The sequence below is a fragment of the Rhyacophila brunnea genome, unplaced genomic scaffold (assembly GCF_057557595.1).
Source record: "Rhyacophila brunnea isolate RB1 unplaced genomic scaffold, BYU_Rbru_1.0 scaffold_12, whole genome shotgun sequence".
Taxonomy (NCBI): domain Eukaryota; kingdom Metazoa; phylum Arthropoda; class Insecta; order Trichoptera; family Rhyacophilidae; genus Rhyacophila; species Rhyacophila brunnea.
The window spans coordinates 23910631-23937936 of record NW_028232774.1 but is presented as its reverse complement, the minus strand read 5'-3'; the positions used below and the strand labels follow the sequence as shown (position 1 = coordinate 23937936).

Sequence of the window (27306 nt, the reverse complement as noted above, 5' to 3'; positions counted from 1 at the left end):
GTGTGGCATGTCATCAACGACTGCCCAATACTAGAAAAGGAGCGATGTGCTCTCGAAACCCTGTGTATACAACATAATCACGAGATTGACTTCCAAACACCTCACGAAATACTAAAAAATAAAATAACACAAGAACATACCTACACAATATATATAATTCTGGCCATTAACAAAATTCAAAGAAAAATTTGAGGGATATAATTAATTGGAGACTTCACCTAAAACTGTAATCTAGCAATTTTTTAATATCATAACCACAAATGCGAATGTGTAAATAATTGTAACTCAGTGTAATTATCTCTTTGAACCAACTTGTACGAAAAAGCAACGGCATGGTTCGTGATAAATTAATTAGACTTACAAGTCAGAAGGCCCCCGTTTCGAAGGTGTGGGAGATGCAGGAGCTCCCAAGAACATGTCTGCTGGGTCTGCTGCACCAGGTTCCAGCGCCACCGCCTCATGACTCCGCACGTACTGAAGTGGAGGCTGAAAGAATAAAATCAAACTCAGACAAGAATACACATTTTTTACCGTATTACAGATTAGACATCTCAATATGGAAATTTATTAGCGTAGTTTATATTATACGAGTATACTAAGATTAGTTATTATCAAAGACGTCGAAGAAACCCTTCCTCATTATGAAGATGGAGCTTAAATACGTGAATATAATAGTAACAAGGTTTACCAAGACTAAAGGTAAATCAAAATCTCGCTGATCGGTGACAAAAAAAATGTCATGCGGGTCTATTCTATACAAAAGGCGACTATCGATCACTAACGTGCTAATGTGTTAGTATTTATGTATTACATACATTTTGTATTGAACTATTATAATTGTAACAATCAGTTAGCCGTTTAATCAGTCGAAACTGTCTCTCTCTCGCTCATGCTCTAAATTTTAGCACAGCCAAGGGGCATGCCATTAAAATATAGCATTTACTACAACAATTAATACCAACTAATTGTAATTGTTACAATACGTGCTAATGATTCGATACAAACATACCCTAGTTAGCAGTTTTAGCGGACGAAAGCAGCCTTTTGTATAGAATAGACCCGCTGATCTATTTGACAAACGAAATATAAATCAAAGACTGTGGGTGGGATCGATCTACAGACTTTTCGATTAGCAAGTGCCATGATACCGTTTGCGCCATTTCGTGTATCAACCAACAATGGTTTATTAATATAAGTATAGAATAAAGCTATTATTGTAGACGCAAACCAACAAATTATCGATTTTTGAAAGACTTAGTTTGTGACAATTTTAACATATGGCAATATATATTTTTAATGATTGTAAGAATGAAGAAAATTATATTGGATGCTTGTCATTTAAAAAATAAGAAAATGATTTTTTCATTAAGTAAATAGCAAAATATAATATGCAAATTACTATATACAAACATAACACGTTTCACTTTCATTGCTTGTACTCGGTATATACATGTTTTTATATCAATTAAAAGGCCATTAATTGATTATTACATAAATGAACGTAATCAAAAACTAATAACAATAATAGTATGTATGGTAAGCATGGAGACATAATGGGCTGCAAGTATGGAGTAGTGTGGGCGATATCAGACGTCTCTGCTAAAGCCTTATCGTTTTGTTAGGGGCGCACCTGTGCCGGAGGTGGCCCCACCCTCCAGAGGGCGTCCAGGGTGGCAGCAGATTAAAATTTGTGTCGCGCGAGTCCGGGAACAGCTGTTACGCAGACCGCCGCATTGGGGAGGAAAAAGGAGGGGGATCGTGTGTTTTATTAATAGGGTTGAGCAAAACACATGTAGGATTTGTTTGATTACAGTCTATTGGATGCCAAAACACACGCGATTTTTCTCTAATTTGAAATACGTAGCTTTTTTCGCCGAGTAAACTACCTTTGTTCAAACCAAAGACTACTATATTCAGGCCGTGTCACGAAGCTGCAAATTTCGATCGTAGGATAAGCAGTTGTTTATTTTTAGAATGCAATATGGTAAACTGGTTAAAAATTACGATCGTTATAAAATGGTAATACTTCAAAATATTTAAACGAAAACATCCATATACTGCCAACAGGTTACCGCATTACCCATGATGTACGAACGGCTTAAGCGTCGGTTTTAAATGTCGTGTGTACCATGTTCAAATCTTAAGTCTGGCAAATACACATATTGTTTTTCAATTTATGTTTGGAGTCCTAATAGGAGCAAGTGGCTAACATCTATTCCACGTAAAAACAAAAATCTGTTAATACAAACCTCCACTTTGTAGAGGCCCATTATGATCTTATTAGGATCGGACATGGTCAATTTTTTCCAAAGATAATCAATAACTAGCACTACCATCGTAACTCGCTACTCAAGCGTGAAAAATCGTAATAATAAATGTGTAATAAATAAAACCTTTGAACGGTGATTATTTTGAATGATAGATATTGTATTTCTGTAAATATTACATGGACTTATACAATTTAATCGATTTTTCGTATACTGAGAAAATTAATAGCTACCTCGAATAAAATATCAAACGTAACTACTTCTACTTTAAACATGTAGACAAATACGTTATTAATGTTATTTCCCATTCCGCTAAGCTCAGCGCCTTGGAACGAATAGTTTCTATTGGATTTCACAATCGTGCAGCCATTGGCATATACTCAGATTACTAGATGACATTTTGTCATCCTGTTGGATTCACAAATCTAATGGGGCTGAATTTAAACATCTTACTTTCTTACCTAATCTAAAGTGAATCTATGTTATGTTTTCCTATTGTTTTCAGATGTATAATCTTACTGATTTAGCGTTAGTTAGTCTAGCTAGGTGACATTTCATATTATTATTATGATAATATTTCCTGAAATTTAGGTTTTTTTAATTGTTTTATTTGAATCAATCCACGCATACTGTGGATTCATAAGATCTATCTGAATTTATGAAGTTTTACAGAAACCGTTCGATAAAGAATTATTTTACATACACCCAGTCAAAAGTATTAATTTTAATAATATATTATGATATAATATACAATCAATGTCGAGCATAAAAATAGTTAAATACTAATATCGATTCGATGTTCACATAACAGGCTTTTTATTGAAATATATCTAAAGAAAAAAAGACAAAAATCACACATTTGAAATTATTGTTGACATTACTACAAAAAATGGTTATCTTTAAATTGAATATAATCTGATTATTTAGTTAATTTCAATTAAAAAATAATCAATTATATTTAACTATAAGCAATGAACCAATGATGAATTATATTTATATTGGTGGTATTTGGTCAACTTCAGCTACTAAATTCAGAAATAATATTTTACATTACAAATACTTGAACGTTTATATATTATTTCTATGAACCTAGAAATGAAATTGATATTTATTAATAACAAGATATTGTTACTTTTATTATAGCTTTTAAACAGTTATTCCGTGATAAGAGAATATTATAAATTATAAAATCTTTAAAACTGAACGGCATAAGAATCCATAATATATAATTTATAATACTTAAACCAATCAATTATTTTTTGTGACGAATTCGATGCACGGTCGAATCTGCAGATGTGGCAGCCCTTCACATAAGTACCGCGTCAGTCACAAGCGACGCAGGCTGTGCAACCTTTCAATCCGACAGCCGATTCCGACAACACTCTTTCTATAATTCCTTCGCTTCTTCACCCTTCTACTACTTATTTCGTCTCCGTACCACCTCACACTAAGCATACAACTAGGGCTGTCAATACCTGCGCCACTTTGTAATTTAGTAAGTATACCAATACGTAGTATTAATAATTTTATAACAATAATTGAATTGAAATCAAATTTTCTAACAATTGATGTTCTGAGTAGAGTTGGGTTTCGGGAATTTACCGACGGGAATTCTCGAGAATTTCTATCCCGTATCTCGAGAATTGAAATTTTTAAAATTTCGGGAAATCCCGGATCTCGAGAATCTTTTCTCGGGATTCGGGATTTCTTTATTATCAAATATTAATTGAATAAACGATTTTCTATACGAAAAAAAGTGGACAGAAAACACAATTAAGCCAACGTCAACTCAAAATTAGCGCAATGTTTGCAACATCAGGTAATCTTGTGTCTCAAAAGCGTACGCGATTGTTAGACGCAGCGATTGACAGTTTGTTCTTCTACTTCTATTTTGTTTGTCTTCTTACATAAATAAAAAAAAAACATATTTTTTTGGAATGTGTCTGTTTTTACACCGATTTTAGGATTTTAACAGGTATTTTTAAATTTCCCGATATCTCGAGAATTCTTTTCTGGAAATCCCGAATCTCGAGAATTCAAAATTTCATAATTTCGGGAAATCTCGAAATTGAGATTTTCTCGGGAAATACCCAACTCTAGTTCTGAGTATTGAACAAATACAAGTGTACCGCTGACAAGATTGAGTAAATCGACTTCATATATGCAATTTTAAGTTCTACATAACAATTTTGGACAGTGAGAATTTCTGTGAATGAGATTTTGTTCTCAAATAATCTATAATTAGTATTCTATGAAAAATATATTTTAAAGAGAACACATCAAACCAAAATATTCAAATTGAACTCGTTGGTAGGAAAAAATAACAATTTTTTTACACACAGGTGCATGTAATATTATTTTATTGTATTTGTGTCTTGATTTATCTATATATCAATCAATATGTAACGCATGTTGAGTCTGTGCTTTGCTGATTGTCACTAATGGTGTTTTTCTCCATTCAGTGAAAATTGAGAACGAGTTTGCGACGAAATGTAAATATAAAATATTATATAAAATCTATAATGATTTGTAGTAGTTGCCACCGGTCAAGAATCATAGATAAAATAACGACACATATAAGCCGTGACACAAAACTGTAAACATCGCTAGAACTTGTTATTAGTCATACTTAAAATCCAATATTGTAAAATGTTTGTAGGAAATGATGATTGTTGTAATAATTTGAACGAAATATCCAATCGATAATCTTCATTCATTACGAACAGATTACCGTATTGCATTCGAAGATAAGTAGTAACTAGCACTACCATCGTGATTCGCAATTCAGTGCCACGACATGAATATAGTCGGCATTGACTCGGTGTATATAACGCTGAATGATCGTGCTGATATTTCGGTTAGAATATAAAAATAATTACAAGATAAAAAGAACTTTTTAAATACCACGTTTTTACATTTTCTATTAAATCATATAAACTTGACAATTCTATGTATTAATAAATACTTTTTTTGTACTTGATAGAAATACTGATATTGTAATTTTGACATTTCATATTGATTTCCATAGAAACGCACGTATATATTAATAATTTAGTTGCTACGACTAGACACACAAGAAAAAATTTGTACTGGACAAACAAGAATACGAGCTAATAAAAATGTGGTAAAAAACACATCACAAGTAAGTACATATGTTTTATAAGACATCATGTTTTGTACTTGTTTGTGATTTTTGTAAAGACAATAATTGAGGGAGGTTGTAGCAGTTCATTGAGTAAATTGGAGTCATACGTCGGTAATGAGTTTTTGATTATTACAAAAACAAACAAGCGACTTTGGAGGATTAATAATTTTGCTCTATATTTAGTATGTTTTGTTGTTAGATATGACATATCACATTTTGATAAGGGTTACGTTGATTGGATTTTTGATAGATGATTGCAGACTAAACAATTATTAAATTTAATCAACGTTGTACATACCAACACTAGTTAAAACTATCGCCCTAAACTTCAGAACCGCCCCTAAGATCAGGCGAAATTTCCACAATCGGCGCAAGTGTCGCCGCCCGCCTTGGGCGCCATCTGTTGCGGGGGCGCCTATTCGTTTCCAATCCCCACAGGCCCCCATCCGAAACACCGAACCCCCAAATACCCCCGATTCTCCCGCAGCATTTTGTTTGCACAGCCAGCCGCGGTGCGGTGCGTGGGACTGGCGGGTGGTATTTCGGCACTGGGGGCTGGCGGTTTTATCAAATCGACTGAACGTAAATACAGGCGGGTGACGAATTGGAAACCTTCAGCGACTCCGCATGGATTGATAAGAGGCTATTTTTGTGTATGATGCTACATGCTCGGCTGCCCTCATCGTCCAATGCATACGACACTGGCTTCTCATACCTGGGATTCCGGATTCGATATCCACTGAGAAAGGCGTCAATAGATCTAGACATAAGGATGTAGTTCTCTTCGAAGTCACCGTATGCAAGAACTGCATGTCGGCATGTGGATTATATAAGACCGTTGTTATGTTATTATATATTCTGTCTTGAAAATAGCCATATTCAGTTATGTCCTATTTATTTTGCATAATATGCTTCCATATTTGGATAAAATATTCCTTTGATGAAAACATAGGTAAATTTTTCTCTATGAAGATTTTTTTTGAAGTTAATGTCTATGATACTACTCATGTCAAACAAACATACTTGTAAACAAAAATAATGAAGACGTTTATATTGAAATTATTATTCGTTAGTTCAGTTAAAACATTCAAAAAATACGGAAGCAGCTTTAAAACTCTTATCCAAATAAAATACGAACAGTACGTGATTCACAGTCATAATACATTTTATATAGTGATTTTACCAAAAATTCCTTTCGGTTTAAAAATATGCTAACCTGCTTCGCGCTCCTGGCCAAGGTTTGCACCTCTCGCTGAAGAGGGGGTAGTGCTGCTCTTAGGAATGGAAGAACGAAGGGTCTTAGTGGAAAATTGGTAGCCTCCTGCAGAGCCTGCTGGAACTCTTCCACGCTGATAGTAGAGCTCTGAAAGAGAAAACCTAATTAGTGGATGTGATGAAAATGAGTACCTGCAACTCAACGAATATAAAGAAGAAGAACACAAGCCATGTACATAGCTGCTGAGGCGTATATAGGTATAAAGGGGAAGCTGAAAACGGCTACTTAGGCTAATGATTAATACAACTGCAAGCCATTTTTCATTGCAGATTAAATTATAGCCAATGTCACATTTTCGTTGTCTAATATTTATTTGTCAGTACTACTAACACTAGGCTTATGTTGGTATTACAAGCTTAAAATAAGTTTTTTTTAATATAATGTACAATTATTGTTTACAATATTGAATGAACATTTACAAAAATTGCCAATGAACATTATTATTACACTATACGTACATAGTTAAATGCAGTACCTATAACAAAAGATCAAAATATTGTGCCATATTCCAAAACATGGAGTATAAAATTGTCCGTGTTTACCAATTTAATTACAAGACAAATAAACTCCAGGAATAAGGTGGATACCATGGCTGAAGGATGCAGCGACATGGCTGCATAACAGACATCTTCCGGTTAACAGCACCAATGGTGGAGATCGCTTTGACGATTGCTAACCGTTGTAGACGAGACGGCGCGTGAAGAAGAATACGAATTTAATATCTTTACTCACAACCAGACTGTGCACCAGTGACCTGACTCTTTCCCCTGCGTCGCCGCTCATCTCGGCAGCAAACTGTACGAGAGTCGAGAGGAACCTTTTGAGGCGAGCTGGTGGCGGTCTTCCGCCGACGCCATTGTCTACGCCGCTGCCTGCCACTCCTGGAGACGAGGAACCTGTTAAAAATCAAATATTGTTAAATATCATTTAAAATGTTCCCGCGATGAACGACCGAACCCGTGAATCGCAGCTTCGATTCCGCGTCTTATAAATAATGCACATGCTTTTTGTTAATGCTGGTTTGGATCCAGAGCATAAACACAATGGTTTCTAGCCAAGTTCCACTTTGGATTATAGTGCCAATGAAAAACAACAGGACTGTGCATAAAAAATACGCGTTGTTTTACATAGTTGATGCGTCAGTCCTTGGTTACAGATGGCGTGATAGCAAAGAGACGCTTCACGTGGTTTGAACATGTAGTTCGGATGCCACCCAAGAATGTAATTTCTAGCGCCCTTGTGCCATCCGTCGACCTTCCCTTACAGTAATGATCCAAGAGCGATCTACACACTGCAAGTCTGACATGACAAGATACGCGGGTGTCTGTTTGTCCTATATTCCAATACCGAAGCATGATGGTAAAAAAAGTACGTTTAATACATATACCTATCAATATTTTGACACTGAATGATGACAAAAAATAGGGGGGGAAATATTACCAGCGCTTCCATTATGGTGTGGGCTGGTCCTCACTGCTCCTCCACTTGACGGTGATCCATCTGGAGATCCTCCTAATCCGGGAGATCCTGGACTCCGGCACCTCTCCTTTCCACCGCCGCTACCTTTAAGTAATAGAAAGGGAACGCTATTAAAATACATCCAATAATAGAAAATTAATGACGATACTCAAATATGATGCACTGAGTAACCAAATTACTTTTTTCTTCTATTCTTTATAATACGATAATATAACACAGTTTATCAATATACCTACATACTTTCATCAAAAAAAATCCCTGTCAACGTCATGACAATTATGTATTTAGAACCATCCAAAACGGCCAACGATTGCTTGTTTTTGGTAGAAACAATAAATTTCTTTATTTCAAAACAGACATGCGTTGTTCATGTACGACTGACTTGAAACATGTAAGTCAGCAGGGGCTACCCGTAAAACAGTCGTACACAGGTTTAGGAACTTGGAGGCCCGCGATGCTGACTGATTTTGAGGCCCCCCCTCACGATTCAAAATGAAATAAAAATCCTAATTTCCAACTACCAAATTTGCAAGTGTGTTAATATTATTATTAATGTATTAAGTAGTGGTGGATTTCTTGTTTACAAGTAGGTATGTATAATGGTTAAGTACGTTAGTTGTACGAATTTTGTTATGTTTTGGGTAATATTTTATACGTAGGTACTCAATTTCTAAAAAATAAGATATTGGTAAAATTTAAGGTAATTGTGCCACAGATGCCGTGCCATCATGAGCTTTTATATTTTTTTTTTTTACGAAAACTGTTTATTGCATAGACACAATTATAATAAATACCTTTTTCTGTCGGCGCATCGGCTTTTCGATCCAATAATTGTTAATTTAAAATTTGAAATTTTCATACATTTTGATGCATCATTATCACAAACTAGCATTATATTAGGTAATATTAGGTTGAGGTAGGTTAGGTTACGTTATGTTAGGTTTGGTTTGGTCTAAAAAGAAAGTTATAACATCTCATGACGGCATCTGCGGCACATTTACCAAATTTAATACTTAATTGTATATATGTTGACTGGTTTGAACTGTTTCGAGGCCCCTTTTAAACATTATGACGAATCAATTACGTCGCATGTGTTAAATAAAATCGCCGCTGAACGTTCCTGCTAGAATCCAAATAGAAATCACGTTATATTTTAATGACAGAATGCTATGTTATCGATTTGTCCACGTTAAAAACTCAATAATTATATTATTTTCATAAGGCAGCGTGACAGATGTCACATTATATTTCCGTAAAAGTGATTTTCCACATAACGAGGCGTAATTTTTGCATAATTTATGTTTCTAAATCATTATGACAAATCGATGATACAATGTGCATTATGTGATTTGTACCAATAGTGTTTCGCGCACGCCATCCCTAGAAATACCGGGTGATAAGAAATAGTAGGCCTGTGTAATATTGTAAAGAAAATCCGACAAATAACACTTAAACCACTACAAATAAATCATCTCTTCTATTTACACTTTAAAACTCATTTAGTGCTAACAACGCGACTGGCGCTTTTGCATTACCTGGCCATTAGATATAATTAACATAATATTTAAATGTGGTAATTAAATAATAATTAACAGGTCAGCAGTGATTGCGTTAATCATAATCTCATCATGCAATGCCGAAATCTGGGCGCTGCCAAAACAGCTGTAGGTACAAGGATCTAATGGTTAACAACGATTCCCTGTAAACATATTAGGTTATTGACTTTATTCTAACGTAGCGAAAATGTAATTTGCTACTATGCTGATTTGTTTTTGAAGTTATACGTCTTTTTGGGACGTAGTGAAATTGAGAAACCGTTACCGAAGTGGAAATGACGTCGCCGCGTATGGTCACCTTCGCTTCGTTCCGTTTTTCTATTGAAAATAATACCATATTTAAAATTTCTCTTTCCCATTGTTTAGGTAAATTATTTTGTAATTGTTAAACGATGACAGAAATATGAAAACTATACAAAATAAATTCAATAACTATAAAAACACAATTAATATAATTTAATGTCTCTGCAATTAGCGAATAAGTGATTTTTAGAGCCCGTGATTTTTCCCGATATGGTAACACTGGAGTCTAGTCCGACATTAAAATTTTCTTACTAAACATCGTAAACGTCAGCTGATGATGTTTACAATTTTCAGAGATGTTATCTTGGGAAATAGATTAGAAATAATATTACATAATATTATATAGAATGATTAAAACTAATATTACCATTTTCAAATTATTTATAAAAAAATTATTTAACAATACCAACAGTAATAACTGTGCATAAATACATATCATTCTAATTTGATTATGCTTTTATGCTGCTAAAGCGTCAATTACATTGAGCTTCTTTACGAGCTGTTTGTTGGCGAATTTAAAAGCGGGCGATTCAGATACTGCGATTTGATGATTACACACAAAACTTTCCATTCGCTGAGAAGCCACAAGCCAGCGACTGTTTTGACAGAACTTAGTTCGTTTTTTACCGGGAAGTTGGTACTGCGCTCTACTGCGCAGACGCAGTAGGCCCACACGCCGGCGTGTAGCGTGTAAAGTTGACCGGCTTTCAACTTTTCTCGGTAGAGTGTTTACAACCTGCTTGTTAGCTTGTTCGATGATTACACTGGGCGACTTTACAGGCAGATTATAAATTCGCCAACAAACAGCTCGTAAAGAAGCTCAATGTAATTGACGCTTAACGCGCGTACATAGATTTTTTTAAACGAGATAGAGAGAGATATGTAGTTAATTTTCTCTACTTTTTTCACATACTATTAAATTTGTCGACGAGAGTTGGCAACACTGAAACCAGCGTTGCTAAATTACCGTTTTCATTACCTGATATATGTAGCATTTAGTTTAAATATTGTTATATATAGAGGCATCTAGCTTGTAGAAAATGCATGTGGCTTGTGGCGTTTTTGATACCTCCAACAGCTTTAAATGTGCTGAAAAAACGCTAGATATTTAGTTTATTTATTTCCATGCGCATCGATTTTTTGACTGTGCAGGTAGGTCGGTACCTATTTAGTAGCGTGAGAAATAAAACAACATAATTTAGCACGTTAAAATAATAGGAGCATTCATGGCCTTATAGTGAAATGTAATTATAATATAATGTGTGCATAGGTTTGTGACATCAGTTTGATGATTATCGGAATAACATAAAAAGAAATTTGAACGCCGTTGACACAATATTATATGCATTTGTTGTCAATTTAAAAAAAAATATATATTTCTGTTAAAATGTGTGTATGGAAATTTTTTCGATTTTTGCACCTTTTTCGATACGCAAAGGGAAGGAAAGGTTTTGAGTTAATTTTTGGTAGAATAAGTAAATTTACTTGCAATTTTATTTTCACAAAGTCTTGCGTTAACTATAGTTAAAACAAACACCATTGAACCCATCATTAATATGTCCATTGTTGTTTCAATTGTCTGTCTATTTCATTAGTGTCGGCTTAACATAATAATTTACAAGCATATGATATTATTCATTCAATTTCAAATCTGATCAAAGTAATCATTTGAATATTGCACATCGCGCAATATTCAATTGAATTATGTTTTTTTTATAATTAATGGAATGTTGCGTATCTAAATAATAAACCTTTGCATTTTTTAAATAAAACTAACAACTTTACTTTAATACTCTGAGTGAAAACACTCGTCGTCTGATTTACAATGGGTGTTTTGGTTTGCATCAACTGTTACAGAAAGGTGAGCAACTTCTGTAAACATTTGGTTTGCCTTCGACATGTCGATTTCAAGTTTCGACTTAAGATGTTTATAAATTTTAGTTTGGCTGTGAGTTGTTCTTCAGCAAAGAAGATATAATTCGAAGTATGAATGAGCTCTGTCAAAGTTCGTGGTAGGTAACTATCAGTGGAGAGGGGTTGAGGTAGGCTGTTAAGATTCGACATAAATAATGCACACTAAACTTTGTCAATCATTTGTTTTTATTGAACCAATAATACAAATTGCAGATGGTGCTGGTTAATTTTTAAAATTCAATTAAGTCTTGCCTAACCAAACCATAATAGTTTAGGTATCCTATGGGCAATCCGACAAAAATAATGCACACTTTTTCAGTCATACTTATTTGTTTTCGATGTTTTTTAAATTCATTAAGTTCTGCTGAACCAAACCGTAATCGATAAAAAATATTCTTCTAGGTATTTATAGAATATCTTAAATTATGAATGGTTTAATGACATTATTTCAGATATTTTATAGATAAACGAATATTTTTTGACTATTATCGATTATGGTTTGGATTAGGTAAGGTTTAATTGAATTTTGAAAACTAACAAACCCTATCTACACATTGTAGTCTTATTTAAATTAGAATAAATACATTTGACTGAGTTTACTGTTAATATAGTCATTCATATTGAAACAACTGTCAGCTTAACAATTGTAAAATTAACAAAAATAATTACAAGATAAAAAGAACTTTTCATATAGGTACTTACAATGTTTTTAAATTTTCTGTTGAATCATATAAACTTGACTTGACTAGCTTAAACGATCAAAAAAATTTGTATAGAAATAATAGTGAAATGTCATATTGATTTCCATAGTAACGCACGTATATATTAATAATTTAGTTGCTAGGACCCCAGATCCCTGTCAACTAATAATGGTGTCGAAATAACTTTTCATACAAAACAGTTTTAACTGAAAATGAATTCAATTCTACTTAAGGATGACTAAAAGTATTAAAACAATGCATTGGCATCGTGTTCTGATATATTCTAAAAGTTTCAACTGTCTAGCTAGTCGGGAAGTTAGTTAAAAATCGATTAAAGATTTGTACCGGACAAACAACCATCGGACAAATAAGAATACGAGCTAAGAAAAACGTTGTAAAATGTTCTATCACGAAAATGCAAATTCAATTAATATACAATTTCTATCATTGGATATGTTGGTTCGGGTGACCATGTAGGTACAAATAACTTTTTGACGTTTGGGACATGTATTGATAATTCAGAATCTTCATTCACGACACGATAGGGTAACCAGCCGTCCATTAAACATTCACTCAAAAAGTGGGACGCGACGCTTTTTACGGACATGCAATCAGATTTAATGGCGGCCTATCAAGATTTTTACATGACAAAAAAACACGATGACAAGGAAAACATAATAAAAAAATTACAGGACGTTAATAATTTATTGTCTTTTAAACGAGTTTCACGGGAAAAATGGAAATAAACCATAGGCGTAACAGTATTACGATATCTATAAACACGGAGAGTAAAGTTGTGATTATATTGAAATACACGTCGCGTACTATCACATGACGTCACATTAAGCTGCCTCTACGGGGGAAAAGTGTGTGACGTCGTTTTTCTTGGTGGAACTGAAATATCTAATGGGCGTGGAGTAACAGGCAACCGATCTTTAGTGTGGAAGAATATGGGATACACTTAAACACGTGTCAAGAATACATCATTCTAAGCTTGTTCTTCGTTCTTACAACTGCTCTCGATTTATACACTGACGCTCATTCAATATTTGGTGTAGTTGAAGGTTGCAACACACACTATTGCACTCTATAATGTGTATGTCATTTTCGTAGGACACTCCCACTTTCAAAGCCCTGCTTCATAACGTAGTATATTGGGGTATATATAGCCAATCTGAATTATATTTATTAATCTGTGTGTATATCACCATGTTCACTTGTTTATCACTGGAAATAATTTTGCTGTATTTTTTTTTCGACCATGTTCGATCCTGATATATGGGCCTCCACAGAGTGGAGGTTTTTTTACTGTTACTTTAACATTCATCATTTGGAAGCACGATTCGAACCTGCGCCCCTCGGGAATCGCGCCCGTGTGCACTGACTACTATAATATAGTTATAATGTTAAGTATTATGGATATTCAATAAAAGAATGTTAAATTCTTAAATCTTGTGAATTATTTGTTGAATAAAATAAAATTACATGACCATTTAATCCTTACAGCGCGAACGCCACAGCTGTTGTGTCCTGATTAGGGGCCATTAGATATAATTAGCATGTTATTTAAATATGGTAATTAAAAAGTAATTAAATGCTCCGCAGTGAATCCTGAAACAATTCTGACCAATTAAATAAATATATACATATATTACGAGCTACTTAAAACTTTAAATGATAAAATAAAATCTGCAACCTTTTCTGTTATTATACCTACATACAATTTTTTTGAAAAAATTAACTTTTTTCTATTGGCACTATCGATCTGAAACTTTCAGTAATAGATTCCTCATGGACCATTTCCAACGTGAAATGAAAAAAATGAAGATACCTACTTTTCAGACGCCCAAATGCGTTCAATACCAGTTTGGTTCTGCGAGAAAGCACGTCATACATTCCTAGGTACGTGTTTTATTCTTATCATAATATCTTCAACAATAAATTACGCAGTCGGAGCTCAGTTGTCCGAGCGTCATATAACTAAGGTAAAGCTGGCATTGTCCGTTCCTCTGGTGTAGTAGTGGGCTTTGTGGAGCGATCACCTGCAGACGAAACCGCGACGTCTGCTAAGCCCCCACCGCTCATACCTCATCGTCACCGCACTGCTTTGTATACCATAAATACACCTTGACCAATATATCGTCATTTGAAAGATAAAACTTACTAAATGTACTTTTGATTGACTTATTATAGTGCAGCGAATTTAGAAAATAATTCATAATATCAAAATTGTGAAATAAACTGGTTGTTTTTATAGATATACCATCATAAATCGTCAGGTGTTCGAATTTAGAACTAAGATTATCACCATATAAAAATTATTGAATAATAATATCTCAAATGTTTACATGTGGCGTCCTCACTCAGCGGATAACTTATACTGGTGGATCTATATACGTCGGTACCCACTTAGAGTCTGTCTTCTATAAGCTGGCGTCAGTTTCCCCCCGCTTCAGCATCTTAACACTGCATTCCCTCCCATTAAAAACTTGCAACAGTCGAACGCGATGGCACAATGCTTTCCGTCCGCAAACGACGTGACGTGAACGCCAGCTTATAGAAGACAGACTCTAGTATCCGTTTCTTCGTGGAGGTATATTGTGGTAAATAATTTGTAAGGCTTTACGTTTTCACAATAACAATTAATGAGTTTTAGCACGTTTTTGCGAAACTGAAATACGTATTTTGAAATTATTGTTAAATTATCATCATCATCATTTATGGCGCTACAACCCTTGGCGAGTCTTGGCCTCCTTTAAAAACTTCTTCCATTCTAGACGATCCAGCAGCAACACTCTCCAGTTGCTTTGACCGAGTATCTTAAATCTCTTGTGGCACAGTCCAGCCGTCTAAATTTCGACAGTCCAAGTCTTCTCTTACCTTCGGGGGTTGCGTACATAGCCCACCTTGTTGGTATATCCTCCGACATTATATGCACGTGCCCGATCTAAAGCAGTCTCTGAATCTTCATAAGCCGTCGTAAGCGTCGATTTTACCAATTATACTCATTTTTTTTGTTAAAAAAGAAAGCGAGGTTGCATATTTTTTGATGTTGCGAGTTGGTCAAAATGCACACTGAAAAACGACAGTGTTTGTCAGATGCGGCATTCGAACCCACGAATTACAGCATCGGAAACGAACACTGTACCACTCATCCATAGCGGGCGGTTTAATCGTTATCGCACTGTTTGTAAGTATTATAAATATTCTTATTCTAAACCAATTTCTTTGCGTACTATTTATATTACTAAATACTTTATATTTACTATATATTTTAGCTCATTGGTCAGTAAGTATAATATTGTTGTATGTATCATGATATTTATCTTACTAAAGTACTTACACCCACGATGGCCGCGCGGCTTAAGCGTTGAACTATAACGCCGTGGGTTCCAAGTTCTAATCCTGGATCTGGCAAGTACACATATTGTTTTTTAATTTGTGTGTGAGTCAGGGTATGGATCTAATGGGTTGAGCAAGTGAAAAAAAACTAAACCTCTACTCTGTGGAGTCTAAAAAGATCGTGACTAGGCGATGCGCGGATTGTGCAAATGACGCGAGCCGAACGAAATATAATGTATCATAAAAATTCAACATGTGTCCATGTAATGTTATTGTTATATTAGTAATAATAATAGTGTATTCATTGACATATTTTCTTTTTCAAGTACATAATATGTAATGTAACGTTTTTTAGTCATCTTTAGACGATTTAAGAATATATTCCTCCAACGCCATCACAAAAAAAATTGACGTGCTCACACCTCGACTGTCGGTCTCCGATTGGCGACGAGTGAAAAATTTCGTCCCACCTACTGTTGAAAATTATTTGCCGTTTCACTTATGTATGCTCTTAAAGATTGATCTCGTGCCCTGCGCATTGTCGGATATCAAATCCAATACAGACGATAATTTAATATTGTACTGTCTAAATATATAATTTATTGGTGAAAATATACGACAGATTACTGGAAGCTCGACCTAATCCCTCTAGAGATGATCCGTCACCCCATATTCCGTCTGCCCACCACTGATAGTAGGTATAGTTGTTTTATTGGCCAACGCATAGTAGACTGTGCACTACAGATAACTTTTGACGAGTGGGATTTGAACCCTCAGTGTGTACCAAAGAGATTGTGTGTGCGCTCTCTACAGCAGTGTCTTGCAAATAGTTTTCCACAGAGGGTAAATCGTTTTATATTAAAATACGACAATCACGATGAGTTCATTTTGTTTGTTATCATTGGCGCGAGGAGATGGAATTATGGATTTCTTAAAAGTTTTATATTATTATCATCATCGCTATAACTTGTTGTGAGTGTTATTTATTAGTGTTGAGCGACAAGCTTATTTACTTCATCCTGTCATGTTTCGCGCCTCCTGCCATGTGAGATCTGCAGCATGTAGATCGCTTGTGTAGCACCGTTCCGGGGTGGTGGAGGGTCGCCTACGGCTATGGAGTGTCGCACTCTTTGGCGGCATTCGAAACACTACAATATCGACTCTCAAAGCTCAAAAGTCGAGACCTTTGAAGCTAGGGAATGTCTCACAGGTACTCAGGTAGTACACACAAGTTGAAAAAACGAAATTTTGTCATCAATAATAATATATATACCTAACCTCCGTGCGATTCCAAGTTGGATGAATGCAAACACCCCCACACCCATGCGGATTCCAAATTCACTGGAAAGACTGCTATCGTCAGCAACTGTGGCGCCTAAATATTTGAACCTGATCACCAGCAGTGTTGAGATAATCGAGTTTAACTATTAAATCAAAATAAATATTTTATTGGTATGTCTACACGGCAGAGTTCAAATTGGTATGATTCAATATTTTCGTCTGGAACCGGCATCACGCTCAACCCAAGATAATAGGTATATCGAATATATTTAAAAATTTAGAATTCAGCTAACTTTCACACTTACTCGTACGTATACCAAAATATACTTCCCATAAAATTGTTGTGCACTTCACTGGGGTGTGGATTACACAATGTTGCCAGGTGGGGAGAGACTGTCTCCCGACATGTGCTGATAACGACACAAATTCACGAAGGGATCAGGCAACACTGACAGTGCGCTTATGCTGTTTTTTTTTTATTTAATAAAAGCCCTTTTAATCCATGGTTAGTAGCGTTAATTATTATATTGAATATTTTTTTTAAATACTATCGACCGAGGGTACCTGATGGAATTTGAATTTAAATAATTGATTTATATAATTATTGTACCTACTATCTTTTTCAATCAATGACATTAATATGGACGAAGCATCTGGAAAAAAAATGACACTCACTTTTTTTGTCGGGTCTGCCGAATGGCATAATCTGTTACAATACGCCATTACAATAAAGGTGATATTACTATAAATTCCCGAAACTTTTTGCCGGGTCTGCCGAATGGTTTGGTTCGAACAGGTTCGCTCAAACGAACATTGATACTAGAAGCACTGTTCTAACGCCGTTACAATAAAGGTGATATTGCTATAAATTCCCGATGCGTGATATCGCATAATGGATATTGCGTGACGTCTACCCATGCACGTGCGAATGTCACTATGGGCGAATTTACTTGCTAGCTACTGTACTGAGTGCGTCGTCCATTAATAATGTCGTTGATTTCAATTGAGTTATTATTTGCGACCCAGATTTCACCTTTCAGTATCTTCAGACACTAAACGCTTTCAGGAATGACATCGATATAGTTAATTCTCGCTTATATAATAAATTAATACCTACAATAGAATAGAGTAAACACCTCATTACCTACACAAGTAAAGAGTCATGTATAAAAACAAACATTTTGTCAAAATCTATCAATGTCAGTGTGCATTTGCCATTGGGGAGTGTGCATAGTGTCTGAAAATGCCTGAAAGCGAAGCACTTGTCACAAAACATCCCAGTCATAAAAAGTTGATGATTTACATCAAACGGTGATTTCCGTGATACGTCCGATTAAGACCGGGTGTTGCGCTAGTGTGGCTCGGTGTGGTGTTTTAAAAGTTTTTCGGTGAGATCAGCGAATCTGCATGCTCGATTGGACATTACTCCGCTCTACAGAAATTCAAGAGAATCACTTACTTTAAAAAGAGAAAAAATTCCAAAGGAGTTTGAAATTCGGTGAATTCTGAGATTGGTCTTGTAAATGATTTTGAGAAAATTAAATATCTGAGGAACAATTGTTTTTGTAATTATTTTTTTTAAATATGGGAGTCCCTTGCTACTCTTGTACGCACTCAGAGCAGTGACATCCCATGGGGGTAGGTTAATCATGCACTGCTTAGGGGTGGCATATTCTAAAATACATAAAGGAAGGAACATTATTTGAGAATAAGTTTCGTGAAATTTAGATGTTCTGGAGAGTGCCAATGTCGGTACCTACCAACTATAAACGTCAGTATATATGTATATCAAAAGTTAAAATATTTGTTTCTATTATTTAATCATTTTTAATAACCGAGGTAATAAATTTATTTACTCGTACCATGTGGATGCTAAAAATGAAAGGGAAGGCATTATTATAATTCAGTTTAGGGGCATCATTTTACCTAGAGACGTTATTGACAACTACAATAATTATTCTAACATACTCGTATTATCACTTAACTCCAACATCAACAAAAATGTTTTTAATGGCAGCTTTAACCGCGAGCTGTCAAGTATCGTTGAGTAGTACCGCAACATGTTTTTAACACGTCATACTAGATTCCAAATGTATCCATTTCGAATGAAGTAAGGACGCAGTGCCATTTGTTACCAATTATTGTAGATAACTGCATCGTATACGGAATTTTCCCGAGTGATATCCATGTTATTTTGGATCAACAAAATAACGGAAACGTGTTTTCGTGTTAACTAGTTAGAATAACTCTACACCTGTTTCCTATCACCTATCTACCATACATTATTCACCTAGGATAAATTGTTGAATGATAGAATTAATTTAATATATTCCAATATATTATTATGACTCTCTTCTTCTAACTAAAACGATACTTTCAAATAACGTTTCTAACAATACCAGTTTCCTGCTTCCTCAAGATCAGTTCACATCAGATTATAACTTTATCTATGACTAATGATAGTTTTAAAACTGAGAGCAAATTGTCTTGTCACCTGCGTCCTACCTCACAACTAATTACAGTTGTTCTACTTTCAGGAAGAATTATCAGTGACCGTTAAGTTAGCACCTCTATTACACCCAAGTTATGTTCGACTCCTCAATATTTCACTACTGAATGCGGTAGAAAATTCTTTTAAAATATATTTTAAACTATGATAAAGTTAAATGTTTCTCGGAAAATATTTGAATAGGTGTATTAATTTTTTATTTTTATGAGGTATTCAAATTTAAACTTATGTTCTATCAGTTTCCGGTTTAGGGACGGTTTTAACTAAAAATAATGATTATTCAGAATGGCATTGGTGATACATAATAATATTTATGGCTTATTTTTTGTGTAGAAATATTTATCTATTTGAGCTATCCTGCAATTCAAATTCATTTATTTTCCATAATATATTATTTGATGGACGTTGCAAGGATTTTGTTATGCTTTGGGTAAAATTTTTATATGAATTTAATTTGTGAGAATTACTATGCATCAAGATTTTAGTAAGTAAATTGAATAATAATTGTATTATTCCTTTGAACTGTTGCGAGGACACCGGATAACGAACATGAAATAGAAAATTTTACGAACCGGAGCGCTTGATAATTTTACAAAAATATTCACATAGTTATCTATCTAATTATATATATATTTTACAACGTTTTTATTAGATCATATTCTTGTTTGTCCGGTGGTTGTTTGTCCAGTAGAAATCTTGCAGTCGATTTTTAACTAACTTCCCGACTAGCTAGACATTTGAAACTTTTAGAATACATCAGAACACGATGCCGATGCATTCTTTTAATACTGTTAGCCATCTTTAAGAAGAATTGAATTCATTTTCGGTTAATTCTGTTTTGTATGAAAAGTTATTTCGGAAGAAATCCGTAATCCAATCCACTATTATTGGCTACTAAGGTGGTTGTCTTAGCAACTAAATTATTAATATATACGTGCGTTACTATGGAAATCAAAATGACATTTCAGTATTCTATATTTGTTTGTTTGTTTTTATTTACTTCATAGTACAAGTTTGAGCATATTAAGCATAATAATTCAACAGAAAATTTAAAAACGTTGTAAGTATATAAAAAGTTCTTTTTATCTTGTAATTATTTGTTATAATATGGTCCTAGCTCAGACGGTAAAATCATTTTTTCCACGAGACGGAGAGATAATTTTGGGCTTTTATCAACCGAAACAGCGCTCTGGTGCACTCCTGTCCATTTCGAGCCCTACTAACGAATTGCTTATTCAAAAACTGCATTTACCACGTGGTGACACTTTTCCCTTTATTAAAACAAAGAGAGCTACATTTAATGAAACATTTAGTTAAACAAAGGACATTAAATTACTTTTTAACACGGTTACATAATATTAAATCACTATAAAAAAGGCTGCGGGGCCCCGACAACCAGTAGCAATAATTATTTGAGCACCTATTCATTTGTTTAAATATGAATTTATATTATGGGCAGATTAGACAACTCACTGAAAAAAGGATCTCTCTCAAGTAGATAACCTGATGGGGGTGTCTTGTCGCTGGGAGACTGTTAACACGTCATCTATTGACATTTTTACGAATTTTGTCCCGAAAGAACGGAAATTTTTGAAATGAATAAAATTACACTTGGTCTGTTTGGGTCAAACAATTATTTATACAGTAATAATGCATCGGAAAATCACCGTAGTAACAGAAGGTAGAGTGTATTTTTCAAAAAACTGATCTCATATTTTCTAGAAATACAGTTTTTATGAGCAGTGTCGTCTATGAAGGCCTTTTTTATTCCTTAAGTGATGTGTCCATTAATACGTAATAATAGTAGTGTGTTTAGATAATCGAATTAATTGTATTAGATTATAATGATTAGACAAAAAAACCTTCTTGTGAATATATTTTAGCAAAGTGCTAATTATAATAACCTCTCAAAATCGAATGCCTTGTGTCAATTAATTGATAATAGAATCATCATCAATCATACAAGATCTGGCACACAATATAAGTACAGCGTACAATGGTATCGTGGAACATCTGGTAAATATCGATACGGCCAAGAAATGTATAATGGGGACGGGAGAAGGGGGTTCCCGCAGCCGGCGCCGGGCGTCGCGTCGTGCGAGTGACGCGTCGCTATTAATTTTTCCCGCCAACAGCGTCTGCTTTTGGCGCGAAACCCAATTTTTAAAGTGGACGGGAACTGGCAGGGGTAGGGGAGCGCTTATAATCATCGTAGAATTATATATATATCTCTTGTATAATTGATCTGCAGTAGTCGTTTGTCTTTTACCATCAGCTGCACGTTTTTCGGGTCTAGGACGATTTGGCACCGGGACAACTGGACGCCACGGAATTCGAAAATAAATAGACGTTAGGTACTTATAGATACTTTAAAAATATATTTGATATTATTATTTATATTTAAATGATTATATTATGATTAAATAGTTGGTGAAAATGTAAATATGCAGACGTAAATAATGATTTAATCATGCATATGTTTAAGTTCCAACGAAAAAAGAGTTTTTTTATTTTATATAAAGCCTTAGGCATGGTAATTCTCAATCCGCAATAAAGAATACATTATGACAAGAGTAATTAATTTTGACTCATATTTTGGTTGTATTTGTTTTTTATTCGATCTCACTTCAATTGATAATATTGTTTATTTTATTTTTTATACAATTTTTATTGTAAATTTTGACTAATCATAATTATTTGTTGATATTAATGTTATTGTAAGTGTAGATTGTTTCATATTTTGTGGTTTTTTTTAATATTTTAAATAATTTGTTTAATGCCCCTGACGTAGTATGAAATATTAATGTCCAACCTCATTAGTTTTAAATTAGTCTGTTATTGGGAAGGTATTATTGGACGGATAATTATTTATGTACCTATTGTTATATTATTTCTATCGCTTTGAATTTTGTTTGATAAATATTGTTTTAAAAAAATGTATTCAGTTGAAAATGTCCCACCGAGGCGGACGAAACCGGTCCTAATATAATAAGTACTAAAAAAATGCGTTTTATTAAATAAAAACAACAATCACTTTATGGGGATGAAAAGATAATATTGTGAAATGTTGAGACCGCGATGCTACCACCACTTAATATACCAGAGGTGTGTACGCATCTCCTCAGGGTAAAATATATCCCAGATGACTGAAACTGCTACGACTGGATAATGCAACGTACTTAATGAAATGATGATGATTGAAAAAATAAAATGACAACATCGCATGAGATTGGAGAGACATCACTTTACGTGTAAAATGTTATTGTCACGATATCACGATAGTTTAAAATACGTACTATTGCTGCCAGTAAATCCATGCACGTGTACAGGCTCTATAAGTGCAGTCGATAAATAGCATTTATCAATTCGCCTTGCATAATTGTTATGCACTAGAAGAAATCGCATTTGCGCATGTTCAAGGTTATATTGTACTATAATTGAAATTCCTCAATAATTTCATAATATTATTAATAGTGTATATCAGACATGTCCAACTTTAAGTAGACTATAATCTATCACACTTTCCTACTTCCACCCTTCAACTTAAATACACGCTTTTGAATTGGCTTAGCTTTTGGCGAAAATAATAACGAAATAACCAAATAAAATATTATAGCTACTTATCACTACTAGATATAACTAATTCATTATAGGCCTTCTGATTTATTGGAGATGACATCTTTTCTGAGTGATGCAATATGAATTAAATAATATAACGAGGTCACGCGGGCTTCTCATAGTTAATTTAAAAACAACTTTCACGTAAACTGATTAGGAATATAAAAATAATAATTGTTAATGCTTCCCATCAAAATCTCAGTGAAATCATTATTATATTACAACTACTGAATATATACGCGTCGACGTGTTGGACTTTATCTATGTGAAATCAGCTTGAAAATGTCTTCACTGAGTTGTGAATATGATGATGATGATAAAAGTCTATGCTAGACATTAATTTAAAAAAAAAATAGATTAACCGTAACAAGTTGCACAACAGACGCCATTGAAAATCACACTCTCACCGCCAGGCGTACGACACACAAAGGCACGTCATTTGCCGTGAGAATAACAATAATAATTGTAAAGGAAAGAAAATGTTCTCGTGAGATCGGCGCTTGACGTCGCGGCGCCCTTTTGAAAAATATAGGACGCCGGCCGACGTACTGCTGCGGGCGACGTCCGACACTTCAGCCGGATGTACTTGGATCGAGTGCCGCCCTGGCCGTTTTGAGTGCGACCAAGAATAGGGTCCGGAATCAGCAGAAGAACATGAGGCCTACAAGTTATCTATATTTCATGAGTAAATGGGCTACATATATATTTAATTATAGTATAATAATAATTATAAAACTAATAAACCTACAGGAGTTAAAAAAAACGCTGTCAACAAAAGTTGTCACCATTGTATAATATTAATCCACTATTGTTATTATCGCTAAATTGTTATTTTAAAGTGTAGTGGCTATCGATAGAATATGTAAAATAATTTATTTTGACATCATAAACACCTATTGGATACACCAGAATTATAGCGCCTATACACGTGTATCAATATACTGGCACCAATGGTGTATAAATTAAACTATCGCGATAATAACTGTTTGACACGGAAAATCCTGACTGTCTCGCCAATCTCATTCTTCAAGCGTAAGCGAGATGCGTTGTGGTCATTATATGGTGCTATTTGACAGGATATGACAATTGGTAAACGTAAAAATGAAGGATTATCTGTCTACTGTGCGTGTGCATACGCCATGCAAGTTGCAACTATCGCCAACCAATGTCTTGGGAAGTTTCTCCTGGGACTCCATAGAACAGATAATAAATAGAATTCCGATAGGCTATATACCAATACAGTAAATTTTGACGCAGGGCTTTGCATGTGTGAGTATCATATGAAAATGAAACACGAATTACAGACGTGAATTAGTGTGTGTAATACAGCAATAATAAATGAGCGTCAATGCATAAACCGAGAGCAGTTGTCAGTATTCGACGTATGACGTATTCTTGACAAGTGATTAAATTTATCCCGTGTTCTTCCTTACTCGAGATCGGTTGCCTGCTTCTCATTACCCGTTAGGTATTTCAGTTCCCTGTGGGACACTCAGCACAAAGTAAGGTAAGGTACACATCAAATTGAAAATTTTAAAATATATAAGTTTGTAATATTGTTCTAGCAAAGTGTAAAATTAATATGCTATAGGTAACGGTAAACCAATTTAAAATGTAATGATTTTGTTTAACCAAACCGATTGTAGTATTGATTTATTCCCCTCGCTTGAAGTGAATTTAATTTTATGCGGTTTTATATATTATTAAAATAGTGTCTATTTGGCTTACTCGCTGTATTTTCTTCTACTTGTATGTATTTATTTTTATCACATATGTTTCGTGTCATAACGTGAACGCCTTAAACTTATAATTTGTAAGGTTCTCACTTATTTTTATAAATAATTGAATGCAATCAAATATCGAGAAATAGTCATACTATCGTAATAATTGATAACCAGTCCACCTCTGATTCCCCCCGCCTGCCCACCCCTTCTTCCAATTCAGTTTTCCCGCGTCGTTGAGGCTTCAAGAGCAGCTGGAAAAACTCAACAGGGTTAATGGTGAACGAAAATATGAAAAAAAACTCACACTTTTGAGATGGAGAAAAAACGTTTGCGAAATTCTTATTATTGGAGAAGACGGTTTTTTTTCGAAATACAAAGTTTTCAATGTGGTAGGCAACAGAAATCATAATAACATATACACTTGAATAATAATTGTTATCTAAGCTTTGTATGATAAATGGATGTTACTACTACAATATTTATAGCCATATTAAAGATGACTTAGTATCCTTACATTAGCTCGTTAGAAGACAAACGATTCTCAAGTTTTAAACATAAAAATGCTAATATTTCTGCAATTACACTAATAATTAATTTTTAATAATATTATAGTAGATAAACTAATGGAAGAAGTTATAATGCTTAGAAATGGTTAAGACAAAGGATTATCCCATATTAGTATAGATAGATAATCCGTAGTATATTCTTTTACTATAGGTGAATGTGCACAATGCATGAATATGTTGAAAGAGCGAAACACGGGTCAATAAAACATTAAACGATATGCACCTACATTACAGTTTACGCTAACGCGACATAATTATTATATATACGCTCACCTACGTATATAATAACAATATATGTAGGTCATAAAGTATTTCGGTACATAAAAAAATATATATATATATACAATTGAAAGTGAACATGGTTTTTCCCGAAGATAATATTATTGGGAGCATATAATTGATAATAAACGATCTACGATCCACGATATCAGTTTATAATGTCGTGAGTTCCGGGTTTCTAATCCCAGGTCTGGCCAATTCACAATTTTTTTTTAAATGTGTTGAGAAAGTGGCTTATATCAGTTTCATCAATTTATGTGATGTATGTAATGCAGTGGCGAACTCTCTATGATAGATGATAATATTATCTTCTTAATAAATTATTTTTAATTGCCGAATTGTTCATTTCCCATACCCAGATACTCTTAATATTGAGTCTAGCGATAAAAACCTGGCCTGATAGTAAAACTAAGGGGGTTCACTTAATCGTATCCTCAAGTGGTTTTGAACATTGAATGCCCCAAATAATAGCACCAATTTATGAATGCCAATAGGAATGGGCCAATCCGTTTGACAACCAAAACATCTGGGTCACCGTCCTCAACCATAAGGTCCTGTTGAAGAATAAGAAGAAGGGATATTCCATTTACCTAAATAATGTGTATGTTTCCGTTAGGTAGGTACTGAGATTACTGTTTGTGTACGTGCCTGTGTTAAACAATATATTAATATAAGTTCGGATAAAATGCTAAATCACCAAACACTGAGGGTGGTTTCAGAAACTTATCCTTTCGTATGTACGTTACCATTATTATCGACATGATTTTCCTTATTATTACCACTAAGGGCGGACCGCCAATTTGGCAGATAAAACCGCGGCCATGATGGGTGACGTCATTAAAATGGCGCGGACAGTGTTCGGTTTGGCGGTGTTGCCCGCAGAATGACCCCGCAGGTCGTATCTCTTCCGGACGCCGGCCACTTTTGCCGATCGCTGGCCAGGCTCAAATGGCCGGAAAATCTAAAACACAGAGGTCGTGATCGGTTTCCCGAGTGAATGCCAAATTATCTGCAGCACGGTCACACAGGCTGTGGCAGAGGTTTGTTAGCAGCCTTTGTTTATTAAGCGCACTGTTTTTGAATACAGCGTTCATATTGTCTGGACTCCATATTTTACAATAATAGTTCCAACACACTATAATAGTGATTAATATTGTTTTATACACATATTTAACTACCATAATACTTAGAGGAACACAGACTTTAATATTGGATCCAAAGATGTACATAAGCCAAAGCTCTAAACGTATAAAGGTGACACTAATTTTAACCATTAATGTTCATACAAACTCCGAATAAAGTCCAGGCTTCTGTTTACATTTTACGTACAAAAATGGCACAATCGC

The 27306-nt window shown here is 34.5% G+C and overlaps 1 protein-coding gene across 1 annotated transcript in view; it reads right to left on the bottom strand.

The window, feature by feature from the left end:
* The window catches only part of nvy (CBFA2/RUNX1 partner transcriptional co-repressor nervy), a 216353-nt gene that overhangs the window by 57838 nt on the left and 131209 nt on the right, over positions 1 to 27306 (bottom strand). Inside the window, exons 3-6 of the mRNA XM_085961023.1 lie at positions 8129 to 8251; positions 7421 to 7584; positions 6629 to 6775; positions 362 to 486 (exon numbers count right to left, since the gene is read on the bottom strand). Of these exons, the coding sequence (XP_085817149.1) occupies positions 362 to 486; positions 6629 to 6775; positions 7421 to 7584; positions 8129 to 8251 (559 nt within the window). The remainder of the gene's footprint in view (positions 1 to 361; positions 487 to 6628; positions 6776 to 7420; positions 7585 to 8128; positions 8252 to 27306) is intronic.